The sequence below is a fragment of the Chiloscyllium punctatum genome, chromosome 32 (genome assembly GCF_047496795.1).
Source record: "Chiloscyllium punctatum isolate Juve2018m chromosome 32, sChiPun1.3, whole genome shotgun sequence".
In the NCBI taxonomy this organism is placed as follows: domain Eukaryota; kingdom Metazoa; phylum Chordata; class Chondrichthyes; order Orectolobiformes; family Hemiscylliidae; genus Chiloscyllium; species Chiloscyllium punctatum.
In genome coordinates, this window is record NC_092770.1 from 36,781,888 (window position 1) to 36,805,850 (window position 23,963).

A 23,963-nucleotide genomic window follows, 5' to 3' on the forward strand; every position below is an offset into this window, starting at 1 on the left:
AAAAATCCAAAACTACAATCTTTGGTCACATTTGAAACATTCACCAACTGACTTCCAGTTCGGTAATCTTCCTGATTGTTGTCTCAAGTTGAAACAAGTTGTTCAAACCTTTGATGTACACATTGACCCTGACTTGACCTTTCCTCATTTCTAGCAAAAAGATCACCTATCTCCATTAAAGCGCTTCTCTCCATGACTTGCATTAAAATGCTTCTCTCCATGACTTAGTTTGTTGCAAAATCACTCATTCATGTATTTGTCCAATGTAAACCTGACAAATGGTCAAACTGCCTTGTCCTGCCCCTGTTCATGGAGAGAAGGAAGGGGACTAGGAATGGTAAATATGACTCAACTCTGGGTTTCTCAAACCCATTTCCAGCACCACTATTCTTTGCCACTGAGAGATAAGGGTGTACCCTGCACTCTCAACCTAGCTGTTCCATTACAGGGGTAAGCATCTCATACTTCCTCCCCACAATGTTCATGGAGTTCTATCAACTTCTAATGGACTCATAGTTCAGGGCACCTCAGGGAAACCATGAGTCCTGGTCTGGATCTTGGACCCTTTTGAAAGATTTGTTTAAAATGGTTACTCATGTCTCCTATCCTTTCAATGCTCCCCCCATGCCCTCTTTGCCAGTATGCACTATATACAGAACCAAACGCTCAAGTCTTAAAAGGTCCCATAAAAAGAACCAGTTAAACAGAAGTCTTCTTTGGAAAAAGAATGATGCTCTTAGAAATTTATAAAAGTTTCAACCAGCCAATGTTATTCAAAGTTCAATAACAACATCTTTGACCCACTCCGTTCCTCCTAACCTTGTCAAAATAACTGTACGAATGTTGAAAAGGAAAAAAAGTCAAAGAAATAAGGAAAATATATATATTCATCAAGATGTCAGTCAATCAAAACCAAAATTCCAGCTTGCATGAAACAGACCTGTTGAACTAATTCCAGTGACACCATCTAGAGAGACAGATGTCTGGCCATTTATTTCTGCTGACACTTGTGCCAGACAGTCGAATGATGAACGTTTGGTTAAACTCCAAAACTCTCGTAGTGATCTGTTCAGATAAATGGAAGGAGAGCTTTTCTGCTGACTGCATCTTTAAAAGATGATAGAATATTAACTTTCTTTCAACTGCTTTTTTCAATGTATGGCTATTTGGTCAAGACTTAGAGATGACAAGTAAGGTAAAGATTCTGTTACTTTAAAGAACATAGAACAGTGCAGCCCTTTGGCCCTTGATGTTGTGCCAGCCTTTTATCCTACTCTAAGATCAAACTAACTTCCACATCTTTCATTTTACGACCTTCCATATGCCGATCCATATGTCCCTAATGTATCTGACTCTACTCCCACTGCTGGCAGTGCATTCCCGCACTCACCACTTTCTGTGTAAAGCACCTACCCCTGACATCTCCCCAAACTTTCCTCCAACTACCTAGATCTCTGTGGGAAGCTAGGGAAGTGATTGCTGGGACTCTTAGTGAGATATTTGTATCATCGATAGTCACAGGTGAGGTGCCAGAAGAATAGAGGTTGGCTAATGTGGTGCCACTGTTTAAAAAGGTGGTAAGGACAAGTCAGGGAACTATAGACCAGTGAGCCTGACCTCAGTGGTGGGCAGATTGTTAGAGGGAATCCTGAGGGACAGGATGTACATATATTTGGAATGGCAAGGACTGATTAGGGATAGTCAACATGGCTTTATGCGGGGGAAATCATGTCTCACAAACTTGATTGAGTTTTTTGAAGAAGTAACAAAGAGGATTGATGGGTGCATAGCAGTAGATGTAATCTATATGGACTTCAGTAAGGTGTTTGACAAGGTTCCCTATGGGATACTGGTGAGTAAGGTTAGATTTCATGGAATACAGGGAAAACTAGCCATTTGGATACAGAACTGACTCAGTGGTAGAAGTCAGAGGTGGTGGAGGGTTGTTTTTCAGACTGGAGGCCTGTGACCAGTGGAGTGCCACAAGGATCGCTGCTGGGTCCACTACTTTTCATCGTTTATATAAGTGATTTGAGTATGAGCATAAGAGGTATAGTTAGTAGGTTTGCCGATGACATCAAAATTGGAGGTATAGTGGACAGTGAAGAAGGTTACCTCAGATTACAACAGGATCAGATGGGCCAATGGGCTGAAAAGTGGCAGATGAAGTTTAATTCAGATAAATGCGAGGTGCTGCATTTTGGGAAAGCAATTCTTAGCAGGACATATACGCTTAATGGTAAGGTCCTAGGGAGTGTTGCTGAACAAAAAGACCTTGGAGTGCAGGTTCATCACTCTTTGAAAGTGGAGTCGCAGGTAAATAGGATAGCGAAGAAGGCGCTTGGTATGCTTTCCTTTATTGGTCAGAGTATTGAGTACAGGAGTTGGGAGGTCATGTTGTTGCTGTACAGTACATTGACGAGGGCACTGTTGGAATATTGCATGCAATTCTAGTCTCCTTCCTATCAGAAAGATGTTGTGAAACTTGAAAGTGTTCAGAAAAGATTTACAAAGATGTTGCCAGGGTTATAGGAGGATTTGAGCAATAGGGAGAGGTTGAATAAGTTGGAGCTGTTTTCCCTGGAGCGCTGGAGGTTGAGGGGTGACCTCATAGAGGTTTATAAAATCATGAGGGGCATGGATAGGATAAATAGACAAAGTTTTTTCCCTGGGGTGGGGGAGTCCAGAACTAGAGGGCATAGGTTTAGGGTGAGAGGGGAAAGATATAAAAGAGACCTAAGGGGCAACTTTGTCACGCTGAGGGTGGTACATGTATGGAATGAGCTGCCAGAGGAAGTGGCGGAGGCTGGTACAATTGCAACATATAAAAGGCATCTGGATGGGTATATGAATAGGTCGGACTTGGAGGGATATTGGCCGGGTGCTGGCAGGTGGGACTAGATTGGGTTGGGATATCTGGTCAGCATGGACAGGTTGGACTGAAAGGTCTGTTTCCATGCTGTACATCTTATGAGTCTATGACTCTACCTTAAAATTATGCTCCCTAAGTGTTACACATTTAAACATAGAACATTGCAGCACAGTCTGGCCCTTTGGCCCTCAATGTTGCGCCGACCTGTGGAACCAATCTGAAGCCCATTTAGCCTACACTATTCCATTCTTGTTCATATGCTGATCAAATGACCATTTAAATGACCTTAAAGTTGGTAAGTCTACTACTATTGCAGGCAGTGCATTCCATGCTCCACTATTCTCTATCTCTGACATCTGTCCTACATCTATCACCCCTCAATTTAAAGCTATGTCTCCTCATGCTAGCCATCACCATCCGAGGAAGAAGGCTCTCACCGTCCAACCTATCTAACCCTCTGATTATCTTGTATGTCTCAATTAAGTCGCCTCTCAACCTTCTTTCCACCATGGGAAAAGGTCTCTGGTTATCCACTCTGACTATGCCTCTCATTATCTTATATATCTCTATCAAGTCATCTCCTATTCCTCTTCGCTCCAATGAGAAAAGCCCTGGCTCCCTCAATCTTTCTTCATAAGCCTTACAGCATCCTGGTAAATCTCCTCTGCACCCTCTCGAAAGCTTCCACATCTTTCCTATAATGAGGCAACCAGAACTGAACACAATATTCCAAGTGTGGTCCAACCAGGGCTCTATAAATCTGCAGCATAACCTCGCAGCTCTATAATTCAATCCCCCTGCTAATGAAAGCTAACACCATATACCTTCTTAACAACCCTAATAACCTAGGCATCAATTTGGAGGGATTCATGAACATGGAACACAAGAACCCCCTGTTCATCCACACTGCTAGGAATCCTGCCTTTAACCCTGTATTCTGCATTCAAATTTGACCTTCCAAAGTGAATGACTTCACACTTTTCCAGGTTGTATTTCATCAGCCATTTATCAGCTCAGTTCTGCATCCTGTCAATGTCCTGTTGCAACCTACAACAACCCTCCACACTATCCACAATTCCACCAACCTTTGTGTCATCAGCAAACTTAGTAACCCACCTGTCTACTTCCTCATCCAAGTCATTTATAAAAATCACAAAGAACAGAGATCCCAGAACAGATCCATGCAGGACACCACTGGTCACTGAGCTCCAGCCTAAATACTTTCCATCTACCAGCACCCTCTGTTTTCTGTGGGCTAGCCAATTCTGGATTCGGACAGACAGATTTCCCTGCATCCCATGCCTCCTTACTTTCTGAATGAACCTACCATGAGGAACCTTATCAAATGCCTTGCTGAAATCCATGTGCACCACATTCACTGCTCTACCTTCATCAATGTGTTTTGTCACATCCTGAAAGAATTCAATAAGGTTGTGAGGCATGACATGCCCCTTACAAAGCCATGCTGACTATCTCTAATCAAACTACAGTTTTTCAAGTAATCATAAATCCTGTCTCTCAAAATCCTCTCCCATACTTTGCCCATCACTGACACAAGACTGACTGGTCTGTAATTCCCAGGATTATCCAAATTCTTTTCTTGAACAAGGGAAAGCCAAAGGCACAGCAATCTCTTCCCTCGCTTCCTGTAGTAACCTCAGGTATATCCCATCTGGCCCAGAGTGTTTATCTATCCTTATGTTTCCACCTGTTCGAGCATATCAGTCTGTTTCACATTGTCCTCAGAAAAGACAAGGTCCTTCTCAGTAGTGAATACTGAAACAAAGTATTCGTTAGGGACCTCCCCTACCTCCTCCGACTCCAGTCACAAGTTCCCTCCACTATCCCTGATTGGCCCTACCCTCATTCTGGCCATCCTCTTGTTCCTTGTTTAAGTGTAGAACACCTTAGGGTTTTCCTTAATACCTGCTAAAGCTTTTTCATGCTTCTAAGCTTTCCTAAGTCCATTCTTCAGTTCCTTCCTGGCTACCTTATAACCCTCTAAAACCCTGTCTGATCCTTGCCTCCTCAACCTTAAGTAAGCTTCCTTCTTTCTCATGACCAGATGTTCCATATCCCTTGTTATCCAAGGTTCCTTCACCCTACCATCCCTTCCTTGCATCAGTGAGACAAACCTGTCCAGCACTATCAGCAAGTGCTTCCTAAACAACCTCCACATTTCTGTTGTGCATTTCCCTGAGAGCATCTGTTCCCAATTTAGACAGGCCAGTTCCTGCCCAACAGCATTGTAATTCCCCCTCCCCCAACTAAATACCTTCCCGGGCCATCTGCTCCATGAGTATGGTAAAGGTCAGGGAGTTGTGATCACTAAGATCGAAATGCTCTCCCACTGAGAGACCTGACATTTATGCTGTGAACTATTCCATCTGACATTTCTATCAGGTTGTAACTGCATGATCCCTTTTTGCCAACTAATCCAGTGTCCATTATGTTTACAACCAATCAGCAAAATGACAAAAATGACAAGCCTTGAAATGCTCATGAGAAAGAAAACACCCAATCAGAAACTTGCTTTGAGAAAAAGGAGCGCAATGAGTAGGCATGGCGAATGAGTTGGGTGAGAGTGGTTCTTAGAGGTGAAGGTGAGAAAGTCTAACAGTCTTTAATAGAACCAAGAACCCAGAAAACCAAGATGAGGCTTCGAAACATCCTGCCTTAACATTTGCTTGACTTCACAGTCACTTCGAAACTGCTTCTGGTGGCTGGTGGGCCTAACTGAATCCTGCCTTTATGGTGGTAAAATATCCCATGTTGGCCGCATTTGTATCAAATCAGACTTGTTTCATTAGCAAAATGTGCATTATAAAGAGTGGGCAGGCTTTGGCAGTCAGGAAGTAAACTCCTTGCATCAGAATGCCCTTCCTCTGCCTGCTGCTATAGCCACAGTATTAGTAGAGAAGTTCTTGTTAGATTTCTAGTGACCGTGATACTGAAGATGTTAATTGTTGTGTGATGATTGCAATGCTAATACTTTGAAGTCTGAAGCCTGAAGTTAGTTTTTGCCTTAGTTTTAGACTTTGCCTTTTCCTCAACCAGTCTGTCTTGCACTCAAAGTCACGGTGTGTCATTGAACCACACGATAAAAGAGTGATTACAGTGACATTGATTTGTAAAGAGTGACAGCTCGACTCTTTCTTGCTGGAAACATCACTGTCTAATATATATATATATATATACATCAATCCTCCTTGTTTCTTATCAGCCCAAATATGAATCTTATCCAGATCTTTCTGCATGTGGACATGAACTGCTTCATTAGCTGAGGAATTGAATCTCTTCACCCTGCTGTGCTCCTTCAAGACCCTCCTTAAAATTACTTAATTTGACCAAAGTTTGAAGAAATCTTCTTAGTTACTTTTCTTTTCTCTCATAAATTTTGTTCAGTTATACTCCCTGTGAAGAATTGAAAGCCTTCTTAAAGACATTAAACAAATTTTAGGTATATTTTCACAAGCAGGGAAAGTCTATCTGACAGATAAGCAAATCACGGAAACTTAAATCTACTTTCGGCAGTGTGATTAGTATAATTTGTTGAAAATTGGATGGAGTTAGACAGATAATACATAAATAAGTAATTAAAGTGAAGACGTCAACCATTATAATCCACTATATACACCATCTTGTTTTCATTTATTATTCAGATTAGTATCCCAGCAAAATAACTGCTACTTATTCTTTTCAACACAATCAGCTTAAAATAACATCTGGAAATGTTTAACAGAATTAAGGAAAATCCAAAGAGTTTTTACAACTACATTAAGGACAAAAGAGTAACTAGGGAGAGAATAGGCCCCTCAACAATCAGCAAGTTAGCCTTTGTGTGGAGCCGCAGAAAATGGGGAGATACTAAACAAATATTTTGCAACAGTATTTACTGTGGAAAAGTATATGGAAGATATAGAATAGAACATAGAACAATACAGCACAGAACAGGCCCTTCGGCCCACGATGTTGTGCCAAACATTTGTCCTAGCTTAAGCACCCATCCATGTACCTATCCAATTGCCGCTTAAAGGTCACCAATGATTCTGACTCTGCCACTCCCACAGGCAGTGCATTCCATGCCCCCACCACTCTCTGGGTAAAGAACCTACCCATGACACCCCCCTATACCTTCCACCCTTCACCTTAAACTTATGTCCCCTTGTAACACTCTACTGTACCCGGGGAAAAGGTTTTGGACTGTCTACTCTATCTATTCCTCTGATCATCTTATAAACCTCTATCAAGTCACCCCTCATCCTTTGCCATTCCAATGAGAAAAGGCCTAGCACTCTCAACCTATCCTCGTATGACCTATTCTCCATTCCAGGCAACATCCTGGTAAATCTTCTCTGCACCCTCTCCAAAGCTTCCACATCTTTCCTAAAGTGAGGCGACCAGAACTGCACACAGTACTCCAAATGTGGCCTAATCAAGGTCCTATACAGCTGCAGCATCACTTCACGACTCTTGAATTCAATCCCTCTACTAATGAACGCTAATACACCATAGGCCTTCTTACAAGCTCTATCCACCTGAGTGGCAACTTTCAAAGATCTATGAACATAGACCCCAAGATCCCTCTGCTCCTCCACCTTTCTAAGAACCCTACCGTTAACCCTGTATTCCGCATTCTTATTTGTCCTTCCAAAATGGACAACCTCACACTTGACAGGGTTGAACTCCATCTGCCACTCCTCAGCCCAGCTCTGCATCATATCTAAGTCCCTTTGCAGCCGACAACAGCCCTCCTCACTATCCACAACTCCACCAATCTTCGTATCATCTGCAAATTTACTGACCCGCCCTTTGACTCCCTCTTCCAAGTCAATAATAAAAATTACAAACAGCAGAGGACCCAGAACTGATCCCTGCGGAACTCCATTTGTAACTAGGCTCCAGGCTAAATATTTACCATCTACCACCACTCTCTGACTTCGACCAGTTAGCCAGTTTTCTATCCAACTGGCCAAATTTCCCTCAATCCCATGCCTCCTGACTTTCCGCATAAGCCTACCATGGGGAACCTTATCAAATGCCTTACTAAAATCCATGTACACTACATCCACTGCTCTACCCTCATCCACATGCTTGGTCACCTCCACAAAGAATTCAATAAGACTTGTAAGGCAAGACCTACCCCTCACAAATCCGTGCTGGCTGTCCCTAATCAAGCAGTGTCTTTCCAGATACTCATAAATCCTATCCCTCAGTACCCTTTCCATTACTTTGCCTACCACCGGAGTAAAACTAACTGGCCTGTAATTCCCGGGGTTATCCCTATTCCCTTTTTTGAACAGGGGCACAACATTCGCCACTCTCCAGTCCCCTGGTACCACCCCCTCATTGACAGTGAAGACGAAAAGATCATTGCCAACGGCTCTGCAATTTCCTCTCTTGCTTCCCACATAATCCTAGGATATATCCCGTCAGGCCATGGGCACTTGTCTGTCCTCAAGTGTTTCAAAATGCCCAACACATCTTCCTTCCTAACAAGTATCTCTTCTAGCTTACCAGTCCGTTTCACACTCTCCTCTTCAACAATACGGTCCCTCAAATTTGTTAATTCTGAACAAAAGTACTCATTCAAGACCTCTCCTATCTCTTCCGACTCAATACACAGTCTCCCACTACTGTCCTTGATTGGACCTACCCTTGTTCTCGTCATTCTCATGTTTCTAACATACGCATAAAAGGCCTTGGGGTTTCCTTGATCCTACCCGCCAAAGATTTTTCATGCCCTCTCTTCGCTCTCCTAATCCCTTTCTTCAGCTCCCTTCTGGAAATCCTGTATCCCTCCAATGCTGTGTCTGAACCTTGTTTCCTCAACCTTATGTAAGCCATTCAACCTCCCTCGTCAACCAAGGTTGCCTCACACGACCATCTCTTTCCTGCCTGACAGGTGCATACATATCAAGGACACGTCGTATCTGTTCCTTGAAAAAGTTCCACATTTCCACGACATCCTTCCCTGACAGCCTATGCTCCCAACTTATGCTCCTCAGATCCTGTCTTACAGCATTGTATTTACCCTTCCCCCAATTGTAAAACCTACCCTGTTGCACGCACCTGGGAAGGGAAAGAATGTAGGGAAATAGATGGTGATACCTTGCAAAATGTCTATATTACAGAGGAGGAAGTGCTGGATGTCTTGAAATGCATAAAGGTGAATAAATCCCCAGGACCAGATCAGGTGTACCCTAGAACTCTGTGGGAAGCTAGAGAAATGATTGCTGGGCCTCTTGCTGAGATATTTGTATCATCGATAGTCACAGGTGAGGTGCCAGAAGACTGGAGGTTGGCTAACGTGGTGGCACTGTTTAAGAAGGGTGGTAAGGGCAAGCCAGGGAACTATAGACCAGTGAGCCTGATGTCAGTGGTGGGCAAGTTGTTGGAGGGAATCCTGAGGGACAGGATGTACATATATTTGGAAAGGCAAGAACTGTTTAGGGATAGTCAACATGGCTTTGTGCATGGGAAATCATGTCTCACAAACTTGATTGAGTTTTTTGAAGAAGTAACCAAGAGAATTGATGAGAGCAGAGAGGTAGATGTGATCTATATGGACTTCAGTAAGGTGTTTGACAAGGTTCCCTATGGGAGACTGGTGAGCAATATTAGATCTCTCAGAATACAGGGAGAGCTAGCCATTTTGATACAGAACTGGCTCAAAGGTGGTGGTGGAGGGTTGTTTTTTTTTCAGACTGGAGGCTTGTGACCAGTGGAGTGCCACAAGGATCGGTGCTGGGTCCACTACTTTTTGTCATTTCCATAAATTATTTGGATGTGAGCATAAGAGGTACAGTTAGATGACACCAAAATTAGAGGTGTAGTGGACAGCGAAGAAGGTTACCTCAGATTACAAACAGATATTGGAGTGCAGGTTCATAACTCCTTGAAAGTGGAGTCACAGGTAGATAGGATAGTGAAGAAAGCATTTGGTATGCTTTCTTTTATTGGTCAGAGTATTGAGTACAGGAGTTGGGAGGTCATGTTGTGGCTGTACAGGACATTAGTTAGGACGCTTTTGGAATATTGCATGCAATTCTGGCCTCCTTCCTATTGGAAAGATGTTGTGAAACTTGAAAGAGTTCAGAAAAGATTTACAAGAATGTTGTCAGGGTTGGAGGATTTGAGCTGTCGGGAGAGGCTGAACAGGCTGGGGCTGTTTTCCCTGGAGTGTCGGAGGCTGAGGGGTGACCTTATAGAGGTTTACAAAATTATGAGGGGCACAGATAGGATAAATAGACAAAGTCTTTTCCTGGGGTCGGGAAGTCCAGAATTGGAGGGCATTGGTTTCGGGTGAGAGGGGAAAGATATGAAGAAGAGACCTAAGGGGCAACTTTTTCACACAGAGGGTGGTAAGTGTATGGAAAGAGCTGCCAGAGGAAGTGGTGGAGGCTGATACAATTGCAACATATAAGACACATTTGGATGGGTATATGAATAGGAAGGGTTTGGAGGGATATGGGCTGGGTGCTGGCAGGTGGGATTAATTTGGGTTGGGATATCTGGTCAGCATGGACTGGTTGGACTGAAGGGTCTGTTTCCATGCTGTACCTCTCTATGACACTAGAAGGTAAAGCAAAAGCAAGTTGAGTGCATCCCAGTTTATGAGGAGAGGATCAAAATTGTTATTGTAATATTATAGGTAATGTTTAGGAGGTCTGACCAAGCCTGAAAAACAGTTCAAAACCTTATTTTAGCTGGCATGGTGGCTGTTCAGCCAGTTTTGTCTCGAAGCCCATACATTTTATCTTGCAAGCCCCATTTAAATTTATCTGTCCTGTCTGTCACTCTAACTGGGAGTAGATGACGTGAGAACCAGTGGATGACTGTCAGGCTCTTGGCTGGAGAACAATTCTTTTGGAGACCTAACATCATGACCCTTGATATAAGGATCGTGCTGGTCTCTGAAAACAATATCAGAACAAAAGGAGAGAGAAGACGGAGGATGTGGAGGCCCAAGGAACATATGGCACGACTCAAAGGAGCTCTCCAGCTCACAAATATTTTAAAAATTAACTTACGCCCAGCAAATTCTGGCCATTGTTGTTGCCTGCCACTAGATTTTACTGATGAGTTCGGTACCAAATGGTTTCATGCAGTTGTGTTACAAATACTCATCATATGATCAGGCTGAGACTTGGACATCTTCATTAAGAGCCCTGCTAATCTTGGGCAGCCTCCACACTACTGACATTCTGGCAATTTAAATGGTAGGGGTTTCCATCTTGTGCCTTTTGGCCTTGCCCATTTCTACCAAGTGGACTAGGTTCAAATCAGAGCTGAAAGTTGATTAAACTAGAACGTTTTCTATAAAACATTAATTTTTCAAGGTGTGTTACATAAAACGTTTATAAAATTCAATTGTAGCTACATCTTGTGTGGAAATGTAGAGTTAACTTCTGAATAACTGAATTTCATAAATAACATTTTAACTGTATTCTTTGAAGCATTCAACTTCTGCCGAATTCTTTGCATTTTTGTCATTGAATAATATACTCTAGAAATATTAATGTAGAAAGAACCATAAAAAATCTTAACTTTCAATGTTCTTTGCATAATCTGTGAATTGCTATTTTTATTTTGAGTACAATATAATGTTATCCATTTTCCAGAATTTTAGCCACGATAATAAAACGAATACATGTCATTCAGTTCCTTGTATAAATTTTGCTGGAAGAATATTTTTGAAAGTCATTTCAATGCCATGCTACATGTTGGAGTAGTGCAAATGTAATCTCCCTTGAATTAATATGTTTACACTACACAAGGTAATCTGAATTATTATTAATCTATAATGACATCAGATTAAATGTGTAATTGGGAACATGACGAGTTAGAAAATGTCCTTGAGGCAAAATCTAAAGACAGTTGCGTTTTTGCACTCTGCATTTGCAAAGTGGTGTTTGGGGTGGAATAGTTCTATTCTTTATGGGGCTAGACATGAAATTTTGTGAGACCAGTGTTGTGATTTTATTATGTACAATAGCATTTCAGTAAGTACTTAATACCTGCAAACACTAATATTCTAACAGAGATAAATCTCAAACCAAATATTGAAAAAAAACAAAGATGATTAACCAAATTGCTATTCTTTTTCATTGTCAGTATTTCAGTTGATTGACACACTACATACTCATAAGTTGCATCATCTGCAGATGCACTGAAAAAGTTCACCAAGGCTCTTTAGAGAGTACCTTCTAAACCTGCAGCCACTACTATCTATAGAGCAGAGTTAGTAGATACATCTGCAAGTTCTCCAAACCAAACGCACACCATCCTGACTTGGAAATATGTTGCTGTCCCTCCAGTATTGCTGGGTCAAAATCCTAAAACACCCTCAAAATTGCGTTTTGGGTCTACCTATACCAAATGGGTTGAGCGGATTAAGAAGGCAGCTCAATACCACTATCTCCAGGGCAAATAGAGATGGGCAATAAACAGTGATCCCCATACCCCATAAATGAATAATGACATTTCATTTGAATTTTTAGATTTTCAACAAAATATTTGAAATCTGAACCTATACCTCAGGAGAGGTAGGGAAGGAAAGAAAGGAAATGCAAACAAAGTACTACAGATTCGGAAGATCTGAAATAAGAATATGAAATGTGAGAGAAATTATGCAAGGTTGTGGCAGTATTTTTGGAGAGCGAAACAGAGTTAATGTTTAGTTCTGTGCTTCTGAAAGGAGGTAGATATTTGATGGTTTTTAAGCTTTTGAAAAGGGGAAAGGAGCAAGTGAAATAAAAAAAAGACTAGAAAGCAGAAGATTAAATTCAAAGGTGTCATGAAACAAAAGACAAAGGGAGTGTAATGGTTGCTCCAGGAAAAGGGTTAATAGCAGAATGCATGTTAGCTCTGAATGAAAGCAAAAACATGGAAACAACATACAGACTAGCACTTGAGAAAAGAGAAAAAAGTAAAAATGGTGTACAGAGTTCATGGAGTGACATTTTGAACTTTGAGAAGAAGGCTGCAAGATGCCTAACTGGAAAATGTAGTGCTGTTCCTCCAAATTGCAGCAGACTTCACTTGAAACATGGAACAGGATTGGGTTGGAAATGTGAACATGGAACAAGATAGTTTATTGGAATGGCATGCAGGTAGAAGTTTGGGGTTATGCGTGCTGACTAGGTGGAGGTGTTCCTCAAATTGGTGACTCTGTCTGAATTTTATCTTCCCAAAATAGTGGAGACTGCATTTTGAACAACTAATACGGTAATCTGAAATGGAAGAAGTAGAAGTATATCACTGCTTCGACTGAAAGGAGTGTATGGGGTTATGCACAGTGAGGAGGGAGAAGGTAAAAGGTCAACATTTACATCTCCTGTGATTAGATGGAAAGGTGCCATGGTACCAAATTGAGCTTTGTGAGATGTGATAGAGGAGTGGACAAGTATATCTCAGACAGAAATGTACCTGCAGAATTCTGACAGAGGAAGGGAGGGGAAGTGAAGATGTGTTTGGTTGTAGCATTGTGCTGGAAATGGCAGAACAGGTACAGAATGATCCTTTGAATGTGAAGGCTGGTGGGGTGAAAAATGAAGTCAAGGGGAACTCTATTCTGTTCTTAGGAAGGATGGGAAGGAGTGGGGTTCTAAAATTCATTGCATGAGAATGTGGTGAAGGTAGGGTCATAAGGAGATTAGGCAGTGATCTAAAGATAAGATATTTGCAGTGTAACAAGGAAAGGAAAGAGGACTGAGACTAGCTTAGTTCTTCTTGCAGAGAGATGATACACTACAAATATTTTATCTTTAGATCACTGCCTAATCTGGTGGGCTGGATGGTCTCCTCTGCTGTAACTATTCTGTTAGTCTACATTGGACAAATTATAGCAGAGATTTCAGTTCTAAAACTGGTTGAGCTGTTTTTAGTGGAATAAACTTCCCAGTTAAATTTAAACAATGTACTTCATGAAAGAATGAAAGTGTAAAGCAGAAATTGTTTTCTTATTGTGTTTTATTGTCAGTGAGGATTTCATCAGTTCTGAAGGGGAAAATGGATACCCAGGGGTTATTAGTGAATAACTTCCAGAATAGTTTTTAGATGGTATCGTGAAATGCAAGTATGAAACTTCATTTTGTAAGCAATATCTGAGCAAAGCAATGAGGTTAAATTAGCGGTTGTACTGGCACTTTCATGTCAATATAAAGCAGTTTTAGATGCATATTGAAAGGGGTTCTATTTGATGTAAGATCCCATTGTAATCCAAACTCATTTTTAAGCTAGGCAGTCTGAAACATATGCGTGGGAAATTTCTCACATCTATTTGCAATCATGCAACTTAGAAAATAGCTTGGAAACTTTTACAAACATTGTCAGTCCACTTCCAAATGTGTGCAAGTTTCTTTGAAGATGATTTTCTTGCATAATGGGTGGATGTTGAGCTGGTATTATAAGTGCCGTCTGGTAGCTATGCATCACACTTTCCCGATATGGGATTGATATCTACAGTATAATTGCAGCCACGTATACAGACCTGTTTATTTTTTGTCTATTATTTTTGCTATGTCATTGAAGAAGATGGCTGTTCAGTGCCTCTGCTTCCTGCTTACTATCAGGTATTCTCAGCCAGGCCTCTCCATTTATCCAAACTCATTGAAGAATTAATCATTGTGATGTGTCAATTGAAGGCATATTGAGTGACAACTTTCTAATTATGTAAAAGTGATATCTGTTATGAAATAATCACTGAAATAAAACTGAGTGTTTTGGGACTATCACAGCTGTACACTAATTAGATTGGTAACTAAATTTGCTTGGTAGAACATGACTATTGAACTAGATTAACAGGACCATCATGCAATAAATTGAAATTGAAAATGAAATGACTCAAATGTTGTCATTTTGAGCTTATTTATGAATACTTTCAATTAGCGTAAGTTCAATTCACTTAAGAGTTATGGGCACCAGTAAAGAGTACATTCTTTCTGTGTACTACTATTTTTTCATTTCAAAAAGGGTGTGGTGGCTGATATCTAATGAGCAGCAGAGTGCCAGTATTTTTGGATTCAAAAAGAAGTTTTAATAATATTTTAGATTGAGTGTTTCAGTACCAGAGGCTGGCATTGCTGCCTTTACTAATTTTAATGAAAAATGTAGTGTCAGATATGAAACAGTGAAATTCCACTCCTCTGTTCCCTAGCTACTTGATCATTTTTTGGTTCTAATCTCGTGTCCTGCCAGATTTACAGAACACAAGTGTTCTTAAGGTGTCAGTAAAGATCTTAAGTGAAGAGACTTTGATTGGACTTAACCAAAGTTTCTAATCAGCATAAATATATAGCATATTTCAGTTAATTTGGGACATAATAGCAGAAGTATAGGATGACGTATAGGAAATTATGAATCCAGTGGTGTAATAGCTTAAGATCAAAATCCACTATGGAGTAAATTTTGAGAGAATTCCAAAATTAAGATTGTTTGATAGTGATGTTTGGTACTGAAAATAGATTATTGTTTCACTTTTGATGCCCTGCATTAGGAAGGAGTTGTGGTTCTGAATTAAGAGGATGAACAGTTTCATTTCTGATGCTCAATACACTTTCCTTAGAAGGCACACACTTCGGGATATGGGCCATGAACAGCAGGTGGGACTAGTTTAGTTTAGGATTATGTTTGGCATGGATTGGTTGAGCCGAAAGGTCTGTTTTCATGCTGTATGACTTTATGGCTGTATAACAGCAAGCTTTATGCCAAAGGCACTACTCCACATAAAGATTTTAGCTACAGTTTCTTTATTATTCAGACATCAATTCTGTCAAAGCTGAGAGTCTTAACTTGATGTTTCAAGGACTTTTATTGCTATTGCATTGGATCGATCATTGATTAAAATAGCAGTTGATGAGAAATTTAATTAGATATATATGAATAATAATTATTTTGAATGCAATAAATGTGATTTATGTGCAATGAAAATACTTTTCAAACTGAATATTAATTGTAATAATTTTTTTTAAAATATTCAGCTTTAGAATTCAACATAACTGTAAATGCATGAGATGCATTTTTCCCTCAGTCTTAAGTTAATGTCACCAGCCATTCATTACACTCACACATACCCGTAAGATTTCCTATCAGATTTTTACTGAAACTTACTGCAATAATAGAATTAACATGACAGAACCACAACCATCTGATGGAGGAGTAGTGCTCCAAAAGCTTGTGCTTCCAATTAAACCAGTTGGACTATAACCTGTTGTGTGATTTTTTAACATGACAGATGTTTCATGTTTTTATACATGCAGTTTTCCATTATGGAGTCATACAGCATGGAAACAGACTCTTCGTCCAAGTTGTCCACACTGACCATGTTCCCAAACCAAACTAGTCCCACTCACCTGTGTTTGGCTCATATCCCTCCATACATTTCCTATTTCTGTACTTGTCCAAATGTCTTTTAAATGTTGTAACTGCATCTGCATCTACTACTTCCTCTGGCAGTTCATTCCACTTATGCACCACTCGTAAAAGTGTTGACCCTCCAACATGCCCTTTTTAAACCTTTCTCCTTTCGCCTGAAAAATGTACCCCTGGTTACCCCATCCTAGGGAAAAGACCTTTGCCATTCACCTTATTTATGTCCATCATGATTTTATGAACCTCAATAATGTCACCCCTCAACCTCCAACACTCCAGTAAAAAAAAATCCCAGCCTATCTTTATAACTCATATCTTCCATTCTGGCAACATCCTGGTAAATCTTTTCTGAACCCTCTGCAAATTAATAATATCCTTCCTATTGCAAGGCAACCAGAACGGAACACAGTACTCCAGAAGATGCCTTACCCAAGCCCTGGACAACCTCAACCTTACATCCCAACTCCTATACTTAAAAGTCTGAGCGTTGAAGGCAAGCATGCTAAATGCTTTCTTAACCACCCTCCACCTGTTACGCATATTTCAAAGAATTATGTAGCTGAAGCCGTAGGTCTCTCTATTCTACAACATTACCCAGGACCCTACTATTCATTATATAAATTCCGTCTTTGTTTTAACTAAATGTTATATCTCATATTTATCTAAATTAAACTCCATATGCCACTCCTCAGTCCATTGACCCAATTGATCAAGATCTCTTTTTAAGCTTAGATAAGCTTCTTCACTGTCCACAATATCACCAATTTTAGTGTCCTCCACAAACTTACTAAACAAATCTCCTGAATTCTCATGTAAATCTGTTTTAAAAAAAATAACAAACCAAAGCAGACCCAGTACTGATACCCGTGGAACACAGCTGGTCACAGGCCTCCAGTCTGAAAAACAACCTTCCAGCACCACTCTGTCTCCTAACGTCAAGCTAATTTTGAATTGAATTGGCAAGCTCACCCTGAATCCCATGTGCTATAACTTTACTAATTAGTCTGCCAAATGAAGAGATTCCTGTTTCAAGCATGCAAACAATGAAAACCAGAAAAGCCAGGTTTGAGATAAAGGAAAAAAAAACCACGAGACATTCTCACTACATACTAAAAGTGAATAGAAAAGAAAATGTAACGGCAACATTAATATTCATAAATTATGTTGTACATTTTACAGGTTTCCCTTGGACTAGTTCATGCCCGTGCTTCACACATCATCTGGCCTCCCAATCGTTGGATGAAATTACAAACAGATCTCCCCGTGGAGCGAAGGCCTTTGTTGATTGAGGGCAATGAATCGGTGGATGGGACGTCCATTTAGCACTGAATGAAGAAAGCAAGCTTCCAGCTTGAAATTGAATTGATCCAGTAGCTGCTGGAAAAGGAAGATTGCATTGTGTTGTTCTGTAGTGTTGTATATTCCATGCACTGGGCTTTCCCAAGCCATAAACACTTGTGTTCTACATTGCAAAATTCATTATTACACAGTCTTTATTGAACACTTGCCATAATGTTTAGTTGTTTTTCTTATGTGTTTTGAATGATTTCACTGCCCATTGAGCCAAAACTCATCTTGAATTTAGGATGAAATATAAATGAAAGAGTTAATTCCAGTGGAGATCTGGGAACACAAATTGCAGTTTTGCCAAGGAAGCCATGAATATGCCCTTGATGTTATTGAGATGATGTCAGTCTAGAACCAATAGATTAGGGCCTGAAAATCTCTTATGATCAATTTGCCAGCGTAAGTGTGGACAATTACAGTTAGCACCTTTCCTCACCTAAAACAAGGAATCTTGTCTCAAACTTCTGGGAAGTTAAGTTAAAAGAATGTCATTGCATAACTGGACCAGACTGAGATACGTTTACGTTAAAAGAGCAGGGTCCTCTATCGTGCAAAAGGCCAAACAAGTTTTGATCTTAAATGTAATACAGGATCCATTCTGATGAGAAAATGTAAGAAATATTTCTATTTTTGCATTCTTTAGAAGAGCTCAAAACATGTCCCCCGCACCTCACCCTGCCCATTGGAACTGGCATCTTTTTCATAGCACCACCATTCCTAGTGTAGGCAAAGTAGATGCATGATATGTAAGCGGCCCACCAGAACCGAAGGTCCAATCTACATATGCATGAATCCTGGTAGCATCAAGATCAGACCCAAATTCTGTCTTGGGCATTAAAGAAAACTTAGTTTCACTGCAACCCAAGAATATCATGGTCTGGGACTTTTGGGAGGATTTGGTTTAAGCGGACTTTATATAGAAAGTCATTTCATTCATGGCTCCTAGCTCAAAACCTAACTTAGAAGGAAATGACTATTTTCTCTCTCTGTCCTGCTAATGAAGGTCCAATTTGAACTGAATTGATGAAGGTTTCAATCCAGTTCATCATGGCTGTAGGTTTGCAACTCACAAAGGTCTGGAGTTTACTATAAATTGGCATGCATTTTGGTATCTTATAACAAGATTTAATTAGCGAGTAGGTAAAGTAGGATACTGCTGTTGGGACGTAATTGAAAGAACCTTACTTTCTTTGAAATATGCAGCTTTGAAACCAAAGATTGCTTAATATTGGATCGACATTGGGTGATGCAAGGGAATAGATGCTCCATCCCCCAGCACTGACACTCCAATTTCCTAACCTATTGCCACTGCTACAAAGTGTAACACTGAATATTTTTAATTTTTGTCACATCAGAGCAGATCTGAATTAGACTCCACTGCAAGATGGTTTTTTTTTCCCACTATTTCAGGCAACTACCCTATTCAAGTAAAATGTTTCTTCAGAGCTTAGAATGTTGTGGCAGTGAAGGCAAATATGCTTGACTCAAAAAAACAAATAAATAAGAATGAGCCCTTGCAATCTTTTATCAAGATAACCAAAAGCATAATTCTTCAAACAGAAACTTCCTTGATCGAGCAGATTCTGAATGACAGTAACATTGAAAAGGATTTGCAGGCTTCTTAGTCATGACATTTTTTAGAAACAGAAGATTTGAGGCACAGACAGAAGTCAGTCAGCCCATTGTGCTCTGAGCCACCCAAGAATGAATTATGTGACTGAATTCCACTGACCATTCCTTGATCCGTAATTATGTAGCTTGTGATATTTTATTCCTTTTTAATGTAGTAATGGTTTCTATCACCCTGTCAAAGCAACAAGCTCCAGATCTTCACCACCTTCTGGATTAAAAAATATGTCTCTTTAAACCTTTCCTGTCTGTCCAACTATTATTTTAAATCTTTATCCCTTCTCATATTTGACTTCCCTATTATGAGATCTAGGTTCTATCTACTACAATTTTTTTTTATAATTCTATAATATCTTGCCCATCCTCCGTTCAAAAGAAAATAATTCTAACTTTCTCAGTTTTTCCACGTAGCTAAAATTCTTCATTTCTGGCAACATATTTTAAATCTTTATATACCTGAACCAAAAGAATTTCATCCTTCCTGTAATATGGTGACAAAGTCCCTGTAGTACTCTGTATGGTGTATTCTAACTTGTCCTTGATCAGAGTCGATATTTCTATAATTTGAAGCCTTCTTGATTTTGCATAATCTGTATTTTATTCAGTGTGAGCTCAATTTATTAATATGTTCTGTTCTTTACTTAAAATTCACTGGATTGCCATGTATTCTCAGTGGTTCAACTATAAATCCATGAGATGTCATGGCAATCTTTCATAGAGCTTGGAAAGATGCCAGGTTTGATCCCTGTAGTCTCAGCTGATGACAGCAGTGCAAAATCATTCTTAACATCACCCAGGGAAAAAATAACCAGAGCAATAGAAACCAGGATTCCTTATTGTCTAGCAACTCCTGCTGGAAGTTTGCATGTTGGATGCAACTATAATGAGACCCGCTATGGTGGTATTCTTGTGTTTCATGTTAGGATCTGAACTACAATTGTCCAATAAAGAAGGTCATACTTTAGACATGTCAACACAGCTAAATATAATTGTTCATAAATTTGTTCTAACTTTTGAAATGCAAATTTGACTTAAGAAGTAAACTCCATGGTAAGCCAGTGAAACCTTGAGTGGCATTTCACATTAGGTCACAAAGGAGTTACATAGAAGCACTATGAAATTTTTTTGTGTTCCTTCTAAAACTGGCAAACTAAGGAAGGTGCATCAAATCTTTTATTCCCCTTATGAGAAAGTCAAGGCTAATGCAGATAACATAATTACAGTTAAGATAATTGGTCTGGGACAGATCAATGTGAGATCTTTACCCGTCATAAACTTTGCAGGGAAGCAAAGTATCTTTGTATTGTAATTGATATCAAATTATTTCTGGAAACTTTAGCAATTAAAGTGGTTAAATGGCCTAATGCTGAATTGCCCTATTCAAGTAGAGCAAGTGGGGCAGCACAGTGGCTCACTGCTGCCTCACAGTGCCAGGGACCCAGGTTTGATTCCTACCTCGGGCGTCTGTCTGTGTAGAGTTTGCACATTCTCCCCGTGTCTGCGTGGGTTTCCTCAAGGTGCTCAGGTTTTCTTCCCCAATCCAAAGATGTGCATGTCAGGTGAATTGGCCATGCTAAATTGTCCATTGTGTTTGGTGCATTAGGCAGGGGTAAGTAAATGTAGGGTAGTGGAATGAGTCTGGGTGGGTTACTTTTCGGAGAATTGGTGTGGACCTGTTGGGCCGAAGGGACTGTTTCCATAATCTAATCAAGAGTTATTCTAACCCCACTTTCCTACTATGTAGAGGTACTGGTCTTGGACTGGGGTGGACAAAATCAGAAGTCACATAATAGCAGGTTATAGTCCAACAGGTTTATTTGAAACTCACAAGCTTTCAGACCCCACCACCCTGTTCTGTATCTGTAATATCTTCTGTACTTTTCTGTTTTGACAGCATCACCTTTACAAAATTGCCATGATCTTTCTATTTTATTTAGTTTGTTCAGTATTGAATTAATCAGTACACTCTCTCATGCACTCTCTCTCTCTCACACATGCACACTCTCTACAGGCGCACTCTCTCACACACGCGCACACATGTGCTCTCTCATACTCACACACACACTCACACACATGCATGCACATGGGGTGAATCATTTCATCCAAATCGTTTTGTTTATTTGCAGATACATTCTATTTTGTTCAAAAAACACACAATTTATCATCACAGTCAGTCAATATGGCATCTTATAAATTCCAGCTTTCGGAATAAAACCAGTTTGATTCCAGGTTAAAATTCTGAGACAGATTCTGAACAAAGCCCCACACCTACAATTCAGTGTCTGACCTGAGATGTCACCTTTTGTGTGTTCCTATCGCTCTGCCTGATTGTCATGACAGCACAGCACTGACATTGACTTTACGAACACCTTTCATACCATCTAACACTCTAGGTCACCTGCAGAGACTTATTATCTGACACTCAACTCACACCAGTTGTGTGATCTTTTGATCTCTCTGCCCTTGATCTCTGCCTATAAACTCTGTGTATGAGTGTCCTTCTCTCTCACTGAAGGACAAATAGACAAAATATTTTCCTTGGGGTGGGGGAGTCCAGAACTGGAGGTGTTAAGCTTAGGGTGAGAGGGGTAAGATATAAAAGATACCTAAGGGGCAACGTTTTCATGCAGAGGGTGGTGCGAGGATAGAATGAGCTGCCAGAGGAAGTGGTGGAGGCTGGTACAATTGCAACATTTAAGAGGCATTTGGATGGGTAGATGAATAGAAAGGGTTTGGAGGGATATGCGTCGGGTGCTGGCAGGTGGGACTAGATTAGGCTGGGATATCTGGTTGGCATGGACAAGTTGAACAGAAGGGTCTGTTTCCATGCTGTGCATCTCTATGACTCTATGACCTCACAAAGGGCCTATGCTCTGAAAGCCTGTGTGATTTCAAATAAACCTGTTGGACTATAACCTGGTGTCATGTGACTTTTGATTCTGCCTTTTTCCTTGGATTGAACTGTTCTCAGACAGGGAGAAGGAAACACAGGATCACCAATTCACTCTGCAGTGGGGAAGTACATTTCCTTTAGGTTGATCATGGACTGGTTTGCATACTGGCCATCAAACTACATGATGTATGGTAGTGAATTAATGTTCAAGGGTAAAAAAACTAGTGTTAAATTTAATTATTGTCTTTTCCGAAATTAGAGAACTAAGATTAACCATTTAAAGGTACCAGGTAAAGTTTCATAAGTTTATCTAATATGTTAAGTGTATGGTCAATTGTTTGAAACTCTAAAATTGAGGCATATCAATTTTGGAAACAGAGAATAATCGAAGGTTTTTTTTTGAAGATGTAATATTGAACAAAGAAGGAACTCTGATTTTACTTTGCCCAGAGCTCTATTAAAGACATTGTGGCACTTATGGATTCCATAAAGTGCTTTGTACCAGAAGCTCATGCAAAATAATGTTATCTCTTAACATCAGTCTGAGTTAGGAAATTTTGCAGCCATACTTTGATAATTTTAGTAATCTTATAATGGTATTTTTGAAGTAATTGATATTTTTAATCTCATAATTTAATGCTATCAGATCATGAACATATCCTTGGCATAATGAAAGTTGCCTTTTCTTTAAGTATTGCTTAAAAGTACACATTTTGCAGATGCTTTTCATAGAACATAGAACATAGAAGAATACAGCGCAGTACAGGCCCTTCGGCCCTCGATGTTGCACCGATCAAAGCCCACCTAACCTACACTAACCCACTATCCTCCATATACCTATCCAATGCCCGCTAAAATACCCATAAAGAGGGAGAGTCCACTACTGCTACTGGCAGGGCATTCCATGAACTTTTCATCTTGCATTCATTGAAATAGTTTGAAATATCAATTTTTTAGGAGTGAGGGAATGAATATATAAACTGTAAGAGGGGAGAATGGTCATTGGAAGCATTGCCATGGAAAATGCACCAGCTAATATTGATTGCCAGTTAAGTGCCAGACCTTGTTTAAATTTTAAAGCAGGCAGGTTCACTCTGATTAGACATGGCACTGTCCTAAGACTGAACCACCAAATGAGTTGAAACAGGCATCTACGTGTTTGTTCTGTCATTCCTATGTATTCCTATCCTGTGTAGCTTCCAGGACACAGAAATGTCCCATACTGCGAGTCCAACTAGCAATCTTTAATCAATAGTCAGAGTAATGCTTCACTTACTCAGGATTATCCAGCAGGATATTCCTCTCCTATTTTTAAGTACACATACATGGAAGCAATGACCAGTACACAAAAGGTGATTCACAGGGTATGCAAGAGGTGTTTGCCTATGTTTACAAATGAATATTGAAAGTGAATGCAATTTTTGGAAACTTCATGCAATTGTAAATAAAAATGTGAAAACAAACTGATGTTTCATTGTTGTGCACCATTCTACTTTAATATGTTTGTGAAAAATATCTGTGATGGCATACAGGTAAGTATTATAAATTAATAACCCAAATGTTCCGATGGCAGGTAGTCATTGGAACAACACAGACTGAAGTTATCTGTTGGGAAGATATGGAACCCTAAACACAACAGACTGCAGGGAAATTAGATTAGATTAGATTACTTACAGTGTGGAAACAGGCCCTTCGGCCCAACAAGTCCACACCGACCCGCCGAAGCGCAACCCACCCATACCCCTACATTTACCCCTTACCTAACATTACGGGCAATTTAGCATGGCCAATTCACCTAACCTGCACATCTATAGACTGTGGGAGGAAACCGGAGCACCCGGAGGAAAC

General features: G+C 40.1%; 1 protein-coding gene across 6 annotated transcripts in view; it reads left to right on the forward strand.

Annotated features, from left to right (window-relative positions):
• immp2l (inner mitochondrial membrane peptidase subunit 2) overlaps positions 1-23,582 on the forward strand; it is a 531,344-nt gene extending 507,762 nt beyond the window's left edge. For all 6 annotated transcript variants that reach the window (XM_072552094.1, XM_072552096.1, XM_072552091.1 and 3 more), the window contains one exon: positions 17,426-23,582. In XM_072552094.1, coding sequence (XP_072408195.1) covers positions 17,426-17,569 — 144 coding nt within the window. In that variant the 3' untranslated portion in view covers positions 17,570-23,582. The remainder of the gene's footprint in view (positions 1-17,425) is intronic.
• Positions 23,583-23,963: the final 381 nt, after the last annotated feature.